The sequence below is a fragment of the Elephas maximus genome, chromosome 2 (genome assembly GCF_024166365.1).
Source record: "Elephas maximus indicus isolate mEleMax1 chromosome 2, mEleMax1 primary haplotype, whole genome shotgun sequence".
NCBI lineage: Eukaryota > Metazoa > Chordata > Mammalia > Proboscidea > Elephantidae > Elephas > Elephas maximus.
In genome coordinates this window covers 231,676,764-231,690,028 of record NC_064820.1, presented here as the reverse complement: position 1 = coordinate 231,690,028, position 13,265 = coordinate 231,676,764, and the positions used below count along the sequence as shown (strand labels likewise).

The following is a 13,265-nucleotide window of genomic DNA, read 5'->3' as shown; positions in this document are numbered from 1 at the left end:
GGACTGGATTATGTTCACACATTAATTTGGAGATTGCCAGTTATATAATATTAAGTTTTCACATGTAGGAAATTGGCATGTTTCTATGTTTATTAGGGTCTTGATTATCTCTTTTGAATAGATTCTGTGGTCCTAATATAGGTCCGCTGTCTTTCTTGCCAAATGTATTAGTTAGTGTTTTAGTAATCTAGTGCTGCTATAACAGAAATACCACAAATGGGTGGCTTTAACAAACGGAAATTTATTTTCTCATAGTTTAGGACTCCAGAAGTCCAAACTCAGGGCAGCAGCTCTAGAGTAAGGCTTTCTCTCTCTGTCAACTCTGGAGCAAAGTACTTGTCTCTTTTTGAGCTTCTGCTCCTGGGTGGTCTTCATGTGGCTTGGCATCTCTCTTCCCTCATCTTTGCGCTGCTTGCTTGTTTAATTAATCTCTTTTATATCTCAAAAGAGACTGACTCAAGATGCACCCGACACTAATCCTGCCTCATCAACATAACAAAGACAACCCATTCCCAAACAGGATTATAACCACAGGTATACAGGTTAGGATTTACAATATATATTTTGGGGAGACATAACTCAATCCATAACAGTAAGCCTTTGACAATTTACTACCATAATGAATGTGATTTTTTCATTAACAGGGTTATTGCTAGATAAAAACTATGGATTCTTGCACTACTGTCTCTATTTGTACTTCTCTCACCAGGGTTTGAGGTATAAAATAGCACTACCTTAAAGATGACTGTCTTTTCTCTGCAGTGTCTACCCTGCTTTGTTTCCCATCTCACTGCATCAGCCACGACCACCAGCATCACATGGAGCAAGTATGGAGGACAGCAAGCCTCCATCCTCACCCTGCCTGGGATGGAAATGACCCAGGTATCTGACTGTTTAGTTTGACAGCTGTTTTTGATTTTGGCAAATAGGCTTTATGACGTTTTATTAGTTTCCTTCAATTCCAATTTTACTAAGAATTTTGCTTTTGTTTAGTTTTGTTTTGGGTGATTATCAGTATAATATAAAGAAGTTCCTCGATCATTTTTTGTTGTTGATCCACTGTAAAATACATCATAGATCGATATATTGCTGTATAAAACATGTATACAGTTTAAAGAAACATTACACAACAAAACCAATGTTACTGCAGGTTAAGAAATTAAACACTGTGGTGCCTTCAAAGTCCCCTGTGGCCCCTCCCCATCTCACTTCCACAAGGAAAAGCGGGACAGCAGGGCTCAGTTTGGCATGTTCTTTTCACTCCTCTACTCCTCTGTGATGGCTTTTTCTACCTCCTCTCTGTTCATGAGATTGGTCCCTGCTGATGGGGGCAGCTCGGTGGCATCCCACTGGATGGCTTCTGCTGCTGGACACCTGAGTTCTTGGCAGTGCAAGGGCACACATGAGCATCTTGTGCACAGAATCACCACAAGGTGCAAATGCACAGACGTCTTTCCAGGGCACGCAGGAACTGAAGGAGAACACCTGGGCACGTGTGCGCCTTCTCATCCTCACTAGGTAACACTAGTTTTCGACATTCCCGCTGTTCCAAATTCTCTCCAACAACCCAGTGGGGAGTTGCGGACTTCATTTGCATTTCCGTGATTACTACTGAAGTTAAGTAAGTGTCTTTTCATTTGTTTGTTGGCTATCAGGACTTTCTTTTATGAAACAATTATTCAAGTCTTTTGCCCATTTTTCTGTTTAATCATGTTGGGGATATTCTATTTACATTCAAATTATCAGAATTAAATAAAAAATACAGTCTCTCCAGCCATATATCAAGTGCTCAATAGCTACATGTGGCTAACGGTTCACATACAGGACCATGCAGATACAGAGCATTTCCATCGTCGCAGGAAGTTCTACTGGACTTTGCTGTTTTCAGTTTTCTGGATGTTAGTTCTTTTTCAGTTATTTAGGTTACAAATATCTTCTCTGACTCTGTGGCTGGTCTTTTCAGTCTCTTTATGGTGGCTTTTGATTAAAATGAGTTCTCACTTTTAACGTAGTCCAATTTATCCATCTTACAGTAAATCCTTCGTGGCCAATTTAGTGAGTTAAGACAGCCTCCTTCTATCAAGACTGTGGGAAACTTCCCATATGATCTTGTAAAGGCTCTACAGTTTTCCCATTTCACAGAGGCCTTGAATACACCTGGAGCTGATTTCTGCGTCCAGTGCGGTGAGCTTTCCATGGGGCTGAGCGGCTGCAGCGGCATGACGATCTGCCAGCCACAGCCACCCCATGCTGTCTCCACACATGTGCGTCTGCATCTGGGCTCGTGGTTCACTCTGCCAGTCCAGCGGTCTGCCCCCATGCCAAAAACACCCTAGAATGACTATAGCTTTAAATAAGTTGTCTTGTCCTGGTAGGGCAAAGCTTCCTACCACATTCTTCTTTTTTGAGAATACTTTAGACCCCTTAGCCTTTTATATTTGGATATAAAGTTTAGAATTAACTGGCTAAGTTTAAAAAAAAGTCTGTTGAAATGACATATGTTTTGAATCTACACACCAAGCTAGGGTGGGAGGAACTGACATCTTTACAGTATTTCTCCTGGCCTTGGTAAGGGAATGTGGTGGGCTGTTCTATAACCATAAAAATAAAACAAATCCTGTGGGCAATGAGATCTGTACCAAGTCAGAGCTGTAAATTACAATCTATACCTTTGAAATTTATTATTTAATATCAGACACATTATTGCCTGGTTCTTCTTAATAAAACATGAATCATATACCACTGCTTAAGCTTGTTAAACTCTAAAGTCAAAATTTTAATCGATTTTGTAAAAGAACACAATTTTTAGGATACTTGAGTGTGCTGGCCTTACCTTGAATAAGTGGTATGTAACGTGCTAGCAGCTTTGCCCTTTTCTTTTCATATCCTTTTTGAGTGATGTCACCTAAAACAACAATGAAAAATGAATTAAATTTCTTTTAAAGTTCTAAAATGTTTAATCTCAAAGAACTGAAAACAACCTTATGACCTTCAACTGAGGACTGTACAAACTATGATGTATCTGTATTGCAGAATACTACTCAGCAATAAGAAAGGAACAAACTACTGATACACACAACAATCGGGACAGAAGCCAGGCTACATACTGGATTCAGTTTACATGACACTCTTGAAAAGGCAAAAACAAAAACTACTGGAACAGAAAACAGGTCAGTGGTTGCTAGGGCCTGGGGTGAGGAAAGGGCTGACTCCAAAGAGAAACGAGGGAATTTTGGGAACGATGGAAATGTACTATCTTGATTGTGGTGATGGTTACACGGCTTTATGCATTTGTGAACGGCTCACAGAACCGTACACAAAAAAGGTGAATTTTGTGGTGCATCAATTATACTTCAACTAAAAAAGCTGTGATCAGCGTCCCCCGGGAGCCTGTCAGAAAGGCGGCCTCTGAGGCTACACCCAAGCCAACAGACTCCAAATCTGCATTTTCCCCAGATGCCCTGGAGGTGGTACCTATGCCAGGTGCAGAGTGTTGGTGTGAGGACAGTGGGAAGGGAGCACCCTGGCAGAGGGGTGTCCCTGTGTGATGACTCAGGAAAAAGGACTGCTGTTTTCATAAACTGTAACAGATAAAATATGTGGAAAAGCCTACAAAGAAATCAAACCACCTAGGACCAAGGTAGGAAAAGCATCCTCACAGAGGCACTTACCTTCCAAGCACACAATCTGATTTCCTAGACAGAACTTTGAGTGCTCACAGCAGATCGCTGATATTTTGAAGACTTTATTTAGACGGAAACGTATATTACACTTTTCCCTCGTGTTACTAGTTTGTTCTCTAGGTGAAGGATCTTCAGTAGGAATCTTTCAGTGTTTTGTAAGCACCCTTCCCCCCGTAAACAAACAGAGCTGTAAAGCTAATGGAAATCAAAAGATTCAAGGCCAGGTACCCTGGTTCACAGCTGTTCCCTATTATGGAAAAAAGGCAATTAAACTGTTCTTGTAAAAAGAGCTGCTGTCCTTTACTGAGTGTTTAACCAAGTATTTCCTTCAGCTAAATTCTTGATTGTAGGATTTGCTGTGTCCTGAAAGACTGGCACATTTGAGTGTCTGACACCTCCTGTAACCCTGCACTGAAAGTCTCTGCGTAGGCATTAATACGCCATCCTACAGAAGAGCCTGAGGCCAGAGAAGCACCAAGTCCTGTGAGACCAAGTGAGGGAGCTGTTCTCCGTCCAGGCCATACAGCCACAAAGCCCTCCCTCTAGGGCTGAAGCAGCGCTGCCCCTACATACAGCCTCTGCTTTAAAACTAACTTAACAGTCAGCCCTCCCCACAAAACCTTCCCTGTCTTATTTTATCCTCTATTTATGTGTTCCCATTGTCCTCATCGTATTCCTATCACCCTACTCACCACCACAGGCAACTACTGTGTTTAATGTGTCTTTTAATTTTAATATGCTCTGAAAATGTATACTGCTTTACGCCCATGTAATTTTAGTTTATTAGAATGGTATTACGCTATAAATCTCATTCTATTGCCTATTTTTGCCCTAAGCACTCATTTTTACACCGATCCATCCACGCGATGCAGTGAGCACACCTAATCCACTGCTCTGACCGCCAGGTGCCCTTGGGTTCATCGTCCTCCCTTTACCTGCTCACTGCCACTCACAGACACTCCCTCCCGCAGCACACCTGGTCAGATCCATCATGTGACAGGGCAATTCTGCTTATAAAATTTCAGCATGTGCACTTTTTTTTTATTGTGCTTTAAGTGAAAATTTACAAATTAAGTTGGTCTCTCATATAAAAATTTATATACATGTTGCTATGTACTCCTAGCTGCTCTCCCCCTAATGAGACAGCACACTCCTCTCCATTCTGAATTCCCCATGTCCATTCAGCCAGCTTCTGTTCCCCTCTGCCTTCTCATATCCCCTCCGGGGAGGAGCTGCCCACATAGTCTCAGGTGTCTACTTGAGCCAAGAAGCTTTTTTTCACCAGTATCATTCTCTGTCTTACAGTCCAGTCCAATCCCTGTCTGAACAGTTGGCTTCAGGAATGGTTCCAGTCTTGGGCTAAGAGAAGGTCTGGGGACCACGACCTCCAAGGTCCCTCTAGTCTCAGTCAGACCATTAAGTCTGGTCTTTTTATGAGAATTTGAGGTCTGCATCCCACTGTACTCCTGCTCCACCAGGGATTCTCTGTCATGTTCCCTGTCAAAGCAGTTATCGGTTCTAGTTCTTCCAGTCTCAGGCTGATGTAGCCTCTGATTTATGTGGTCCTTTCTGTCTCTTGGTGTTCTTCATTCTCCTTTGCTCCAGGTGGGTTGAGACCAATTGATGAACATGCACACAACTTTAAAACACACCTATTTTGTAAAGCAAGCTCTACTAAGAATTGTTTCCTCTGGAATATATGAAAATAAGTAATTAACACAATTTAAATCAAAACTAAATATTGCTACACTAAACTGAAACTGATAAACCCCTATTTAAAAGCAGAGCAGTTGATTTTCTAGGGTATTTAAAAATTAAGTATTTCCTAGAAATAGTTCCTTCTTATGTTCCCATTTCAAGAGAATGTTTAGATAGTAAAGGTACCCAAATAGGATTGAAAATTAAAAAATGAAATGTAACGAGTCCCTGTTTGAAGACCATGACATCCCAAAAGCCACCTACCTGATTTTTTCCACTGAACTAACTGAATATAACCAGCTATTCTGTTTTCATGTGTAACCAGCTACTGCACTTTCACGTGTTTCATCCAGCTCACATCACATGCCATGAAATGCAATGCTTCCAACCATACAGAGAGCAAGGCAGAGTTCTGAAATGGATTCGGACACAAAGCTAGTATTCTAGTAAAGAAGGGACTGAAATCCAAGTTTTCTGACCCCAAATACAATATACTCTTAGATAAAAATGAAATGTAAACACTCAAGAGACAAACAGCATGGAGCTCCTAAACTCCTCAACCCACTGCACAGAATTACTGTAACCCTGACTCCACCGAGGAAACCTTGCACTGGGTACAGCTCTCCCCTGGCTGAGCCGCCTGGCTCCACCCTCAGGACATGCTTCTCCAGTGGGTCTGTGGGCAGGGAGCCGTTCTTCCTGACTCCAGGTAGGGGTACGATGTGTGGCTGGGGTTGACCCTCACTGCCACAGACCAGTCACATTTAGGATTACGGATGCAAAATCCCGAGCAATATCACCACGCCCCTGACTCAACATAACTTCTAAAAACCCATTCTCAAAAGTATTCAACAAGCCCTCAAGGTCACAGGAACAAGGATGTGTGATGCACATTATACATAAGAGCAAATGACTGGAGACAATCTAAATGCCTGCCAAAAAATAAAGGTGAAGTAAATATGCTGCCACACATCTTTACTATGAAATACTGTCAGTGCTAAAAATAACCTGGAAGGGGGGGGGTTGGGTGAATGACACAAGGATTCATGATATGCTACTGAGTAAAAAGGGAAAGTTGACAAATAATATACAGAATAATCCCATTCTGGTAAAAACTAAATAAAGCGCACATTCTCTCTGTGTGTATACATATATATGCACATATACATATATATGTTTACACAGATACATAAGTATGTATATTTATATATGTGCAGAAAACGTCTGGAGGAATGAACAACAAATTATTAATATTGGTTACCCTGGGGAGTGGTTTATTTATTTGCTCAGGGTGGGAGTCTGGGACAGATTTCATTTTTTACTTCGTAACTTCTGCACTGTTTAAATTTTTAGACTAATCATATAATCATTTATAATTAAGAACATATGGATGGTCAAAGACTGAATGCTTTCCCCCTAAAATCAGGAACAAGACAAGGATGCCTGCTGTCATCACTGCTATTCAACATTGTACTGAACGTTCCAGATAGAAAAATTAGACCAAATTGGAAAGGAAGCAATAAAACTATCTCGGAGAACAGATGGCATGATCCTATACATAGAAAAACCTAAAGAATCTACAAGAAAACTACTAGGAGCTAATAGAAAAATTCAGCAAAGTTGCAGGGTACACGATCAACACACAAAAATCAGTTGTGCTCCTATACACGAGCAATGAACAATCCAAAAAGGAAAATAAGAAAACAATTCAATTTACGATAATATCTAAAAGAATAAAACACCTAAGAATAAATTTAACCAAGACGGGGAAAGATCTGTACACTGAAAGCTATAAAACCTTGCTGGAAGAAACTGAAGACCTAAATAAACGGAAAGACATCTCATGTTCACAGATTGGAAAACTTAATATTGTTAAGATGTCAAAGCTACTCAAAGTTATCTACAAGATTCCAGGCAATGCAATCCCTATCAAAATTCCAACAATCTTTTATGCAGGAATGGAAAAGTCAATTTCCAAATCATGGAATTATAAAGGGCCCCAAATAGCTGTCCTAACAACTTGTTTTTATGTGTTTCCTTTTTTTTCCCGTTGCCGCCAAGTCACTCAAACAACTGTAGTCCTACACAATTGAGCTAACTGTTCTGCAACTATGTAACAAGGCCTACTCTTTCTCTAGTTTTCAGTAGCATGTTTCTCATTTCCTTCTGAGCAGAAGCACCTTTAACATTCATATTTCTACCAAAAATCTGTCCAAGGTAATCTAGGTTTTTTTAATACTGCTTCTCAAATTTTTCCAGCCTCTGCCCATTATCTAATTCTAAAGCCACTTCCACATTTGTAGGTTGTTATGGCAGCATTCCACTTCAGCACAAAATCTGTATAAGTTTCCCGTGGCTGCTGTTAACAAATTACCACAAACTTGGTGCCCTAAACCAACAGAATTTATTTTCTCACAGTTTTGGAGGCCAGAAGTCCAAATTTAGCTTCAGTGAGCTGAAATCAAGGGGTCAGCAGGGCTATGCTCTACCTGAGGGCTCCGTGGGAGCCCTACTCTCTTCCAGCTTCTGGTTGCTATCAGCATGCCCTGACTTGTGGCTGCATCATTCCAATCTCTGCCTCCATGGGCACAGTGCATCCTTCTGCGTGTGTATAGTCTCTCTCTGCCTCTATTATAAGGACAATTGTGATGGCATTTGGGGCCCATCCAGATAATCCAGGACAATCTTTTCATCTCAAAAGATACTTAATCACCTTTGCAAAACTTTACCATATAAAATAACATTCATAAATTCCAGGGATTAGGGCCTGATATCTAGGGGGCCACCAGCACAAAAAACAAACTTTAATCTGGCTATGCTATGAGGAATAAAAGCATCTGCTTCCCTGACTTACCTCCAAGTTAATACTACCAGGTTTGCCCTAACAAAGAGGCTGCATACAGAAATCGAATGATCCATTTTAATATGTCCCTGGTCTAACAAATGGAGTCCTGGTGGTCCAGTGAAGTGTTTGGCTGCTAACTGGGAGGTCAGTGGTTCGAACCCACCAGTCACTCCGTGACAGCGGCAGTCTGCTTCTGTGAAGATTACAGCCTTGACAACCCTATGGGGCACTACTCTATCCTGTAGGGTCACTGTAAGTAGGGACCAACTCGACAGCAGGAGGTTATACTCCAGCAGGGGCACATAACCTACAGAGTGAAAGGAAAGCTGTGGCCGTAATATGCCATCAGTGAGATTCACCCAGAACTTGCCTTGACCCACCCTGAATCTGCTGCCTCCAACACTGTACCTGTTCTGACTCCTGCACTTCCTGCCAGCACCTGCCATTTGGGCCTGCCCCTGTCTGATGGCTCTCTCCATTTCCCTCTCTTCACGCATCCTTCCCATGCCAGTCTGTGTCTGCACTCTTCATGCAGGTCCAACAGTGGCCCTGGGGCTGGGGCCCCAATGCCTCCACCTGGACACTCTTCTCCAAGTAGAATGTGGAATGGAGCTAGTGGCAACTATGCAGATTTTTCATTCTCCGTTGATTTCAAAAAACACACTCAGGACAAAAAAATTAATATGCCATGGTATATGGGAGAATTCCACACAGCAGTTAGAGTGAGCCAGAGCTTCATGTATTAACATACTCATTATCATAACTTCAAAAACATAATGTTGAGATAAAAAGCAATTTTCAGAAGGATTCATACAGTGTATCATCTACATAAAGTTTTAAAACATGCAAAACAACACTATTGTTGAAGGATATAAATCCAAAAAAATGAAAAAAAATCAAATTCATCAAAGCTCAGGAGATGGGAAACGGAATTAGGGAGTGAGTGGAGCTTCTTTGAAAAAAGTTCTGAAGCTGATGAGGCAAAATCTTAATTGTGGCAAAGGCGGGTGTAGGTACATGCGTAATTGTACCATGATTCTCAGTAGTTTTCTACATGTTTGAAACATTTTACAATTAGAAAAAAAATTAAACATGAAGGAATTATCCACGTTAAGACAACTATTAAAGGACTTTTAACCTGAAGTCTGTGATCAACCAGGTTGCACTTCCCAAGGACCAAAGAGTCCTTGCTTAGTACTATGTCTGCCATATTTTCCACAGTCCTCGTGGACTTATTTAAGTTGTCCCTCTTAACTGAAATAAGACCTTGAACATACATTTAGGAGATACAGGTAGGTAGACAGCAATGCCACAAGAAAGGTAACTAGATTCTTCCATAAAAATATGACTCTTGGCTAGCAGGTTTGTGTGGATGTGAATCTTTAAAAAAATGAGGTGATGGCATATCTGAATTGGGTTACTTCAGACCTAAATTAAAAACTCTATTCTGAATTAAACTGAAATCTTTACTTCCACTAAAGAAACAATTGAGCCTTTTTGTCAAAGTTTAACAAAGAAGGCAGGAGTCAGGATTTCTAACCTAGATAAGGATTTGCTTGCTGAAAAGTGTCTGTTAAGAATGTTTACTCAGCTTGGTTGAAAAGAATGCCTTGCTTAAGTATGTCTCCTGGAGGTTAGGAAATAAGATTAAATTGCTAATATTAAGATGAAGCCTGTAACTGACTCAAAACTCTGCAACCAAGGTAAAACATCAAGCCTTAAGTTCCAAGATCCTGACTCCCAAATTATTCATTTTCACTCACTGAGATATTCCCACTTCATTTCTGCTAACTCTTTTGTTAACTTGTAACTAAATGAAAACACAAGCCTGTTATCTTAAAGAAGGAAAGAGCAATCATGCAGCTGATCCTAGCTCAATTCATTTCTGATACAAATAAATAAATAAACAAATCTCAGGATTCCTTGTTATCCCTGAAATTTTAACAAGTAAACTAGCTATCGTTAAATGTTTAAGCCTGTAGTTTAACAAAACCTCTTATAACCTTTGCCATGATTCCTCCCCCTTCCCCGGGCATATGTGCCTCTGGGCACAAATCCTTTGCTACACCTTTTAAAACCTCGCCATTCCTCCTGCAGTTTGGAGAGTCCCAATATCTAGTTCAGATGTCTTGTATGTCTCCCATTTCACAAAACATCTTTTTATTCCTTCAATAAAATTTGTTTTTTAATTCTAGGCAGAGTAAGTCTGGTGATTCCCTAGGACATTTTGGCATCCCTGGGTAGGCCCTAAGGCAAGTTCACCTCTGCAGCGCCTGGAGCAGCAGAAATCGGAAGTATGAGTGCCTACACAGACCTCTTGAGTGTGTCCGGTTTCATGGGATTCCGGAGGCTGCAGCAGGTAAAGTCCTCTCGGGTTCTGAGACTTGGCATTCTTTGCGTAAGAAGCTCCCCAAAATTCTTTTACTGAAAGATTTATCTTCCTCTTTCCTTTCTGTCTTTTGAACAGAACATAGGTTTCCTTTGGTTTGAGGTACCTTATGGTCATTGCTTAGGGACCTTAGGGAAGCTCCATTTCAAATCTCTGCAGCGCTCCTTTGTAAGGGACATTAGCCGGTTCTGAGAAGCTGAAAGCTCTGACCTTTTGTTTGAAAAAGCCTCCAAAGCTAACCCAATGCTGCTCTGGGGAGAAATGCCAAATCTAAGAGCAATTCTGAGCCTCCTCAGGGGACTCCTTCTCATTTCATGAACGAGCATTACGATCCCTTGTCATGTTTATTGCTTGGCATAACTCAAGGCAGTTTGGATGCCTGGCCACTTTGGGGAACTTCAGAACTTTCTAAGTTAAATTTTCTTTGCAGCCAATTAGAGCAAATGGGATCCCAGATTAAGAAATTTAAACGGAATATTTTTTTTCTCATTGGCACTTCCACGCCTCTAAAAGACTTCAAAAGAAATAAACTAACTTTTCTTCAGAACTCTTTTTCCAAACTGTCTAACCAGAATAAAGACTTATAGAATACAGTTTCTTAATAAACTGAGCAAAATAAAAAATTAGCAAGCCAGAGCTCAGCCTTACTCACACCTCTCTCTGCAGCTCCCTCTGCCCTCTCCCGGCAGCTGTCTCTCTGCACGCTCCTCTAACACCCCTGCTGCAGCTCCCTCTGCTCCTGTGCCAGCAGCCTCTTCTCTGTACCCTCCTCTGCCTTCCTATCCTGCTGGAGACTTTCTTTCTGAACTTCCTGTCTTCTCAGAAGGAGAAATTACTAAAATTCAAAAGTGGAAGGAGAATCTGCTAAAGATTCAAAGCCAAAAAACAAAGTTAAAAAAGGAGTTCAGAAGCAGGAACTCTAAAACCAGAAAGACTACTAGGTGAGAAAATTCAGAGCTTACTCTTGAAATGCCTTTTAAATTCATCCTAAAGAATCTGGAGTGGGCACTAGAGAAAATTCAAGGAAAACACTGTTGTTTCTTTCATTCTCTGGACACATACCAAAGTACACAGCATTGCTAAAAGTTTTCCAAATTTATGTGAGGGCCCTCATAGATTCACTAAAGAATTCGAGGTCCTTATTGACGCTTATTAAGGACTGACTTGTATCAATCAGTACATGTTAGTTGGCCCCGGGGAGGCCAAATTATGGTTAGAACACATTAAATGGAAAAATTCCCAAGATGATTTAGCTGTGGCAACAACCAAAATGGTTGAAACCCTTCTCACAAAAGCCGAAACTAAGTGCAATGATTTATATGATGCAATTCTTAAGGGCTTTCACCCAAAATCAGATTGGACAGAAGTCCATTCTTGTGTACAAGGCAAGGATGAAAGTGTTCATGATTATCAATCCCGATTATTCCAGAAGTTTTCAGAACATTCAGGGTTAAATTCTTTAGATGAAGGATCTAACAGGGCCTTTACTAAAATATCTGTATCCAGCATCAAGTCTGAAATTTCAGCATTACTTAAGAGACATCATTTAGATTGGAAGGTTGTTCCCATTGAAGAATTAACTACTTTAGCTCATGTGCCTACCCAACCTTTAGAAACAAAGCAGGCTGCTCAGACCAGCAAATTAAATTAACGGCCCTTCAGTTACAAGAGATGCAAGGGCCCAGTCAGAAAAAGAGTTTTAAACCCTCCAGTGGATCCAAAGCTGATCACTGCCATTATTGCAAAAAACCATACCAATGGAAAAACGAATGCTTTAAATTGAAGAATAAACAAAAGGTTTCCACCCCAACCACTCCTCTATCCCGATTCAGAATCAAAGTGATCTGGGGACAAAACAGGGGCTTTTCCTATGGTAGTTCTAAACCTTCAAGGAGAAACAACCATGTATATTAATGGAAATCCTTGTAAATTTTTCATTGATTCAGGGGTTACCTTATCTACAATTAATCCCACATGCCTGAAAACCCCCCTGCCTGGAATAAAAAGACTTCAATTATAGTGGGAGTTACAAATAAGGAACAAACACTATTTCATTCTCGACCTGTGACAATATCTCTTGGCCCAACAGAAGATTCATGTTCTTTTTTGCGGAGTCCTGAAACACCCGTTAATTAAATAGGAAGAGGTATTTTATCTAAATGGTGTCGCCATTTGCAATTTAATGAAAAGGGAGAAATATTATCGATCTTGCCAGAGAATCAGAACTCAGGTATGGACGGCATTCAAAAGGAAGAGGTCCTTTGCCATATGCAAGCTCTTACTATGCCCCTTTTGGATTCTGTGTGTTCAGGCTCTCTTCCCCCTGAAGTTATTTCTCAGGTCCCTGAAACTTTGCGGGCTATTGACTTCTACAGATGTTGGTGGCATACTGTCCACTAAACCTACTAAAATTCAAGCAGACACATCTAAGCCTTTGCCAAAGATTCCTCAATACGCTCTTAAACGAGAAACAAAGGAAGGAATAGCTCCTGTGATACAGGAGTTTCTTTCTAAAGGCTTAATTATCCTCTGTACTAGTCCTTGTAACACTCCTGTCCTGCCAGTTAGAAAACCTCATGGTTGAGGTTGGCAGTATGTTCAGGACTTAAGTGCAATAAACCACGTTGTTATTCCTAGATATCCTGTTGCC

The 13,265-nt window shown here is 40.8% G+C and overlaps 1 protein-coding gene across 8 annotated transcripts in view; it reads right to left on the bottom strand.

The window, feature by feature from the left end:
* Positions 1 to 13,265, bottom strand: part of DIP2A (disco interacting protein 2 homolog A) — a 130,436-nt gene that overhangs the window by 94,059 nt on the left and 23,112 nt on the right. For all 8 annotated transcript variants that reach the window (XR_007516237.1, XR_007516238.1, XR_007516239.1 and 5 more), the window contains exon 2: positions 2,834 to 2,905. Coding sequence is in view for 5 of the 8 variants with exons in the window: in XM_049875085.1 (XP_049731042.1) it covers positions 2,834 to 2,905 (72 nt within the window). In the remaining 3 variants the exon portion in view is untranslated. The remainder of the gene's footprint in view (positions 1 to 2,833; positions 2,906 to 13,265) is intronic.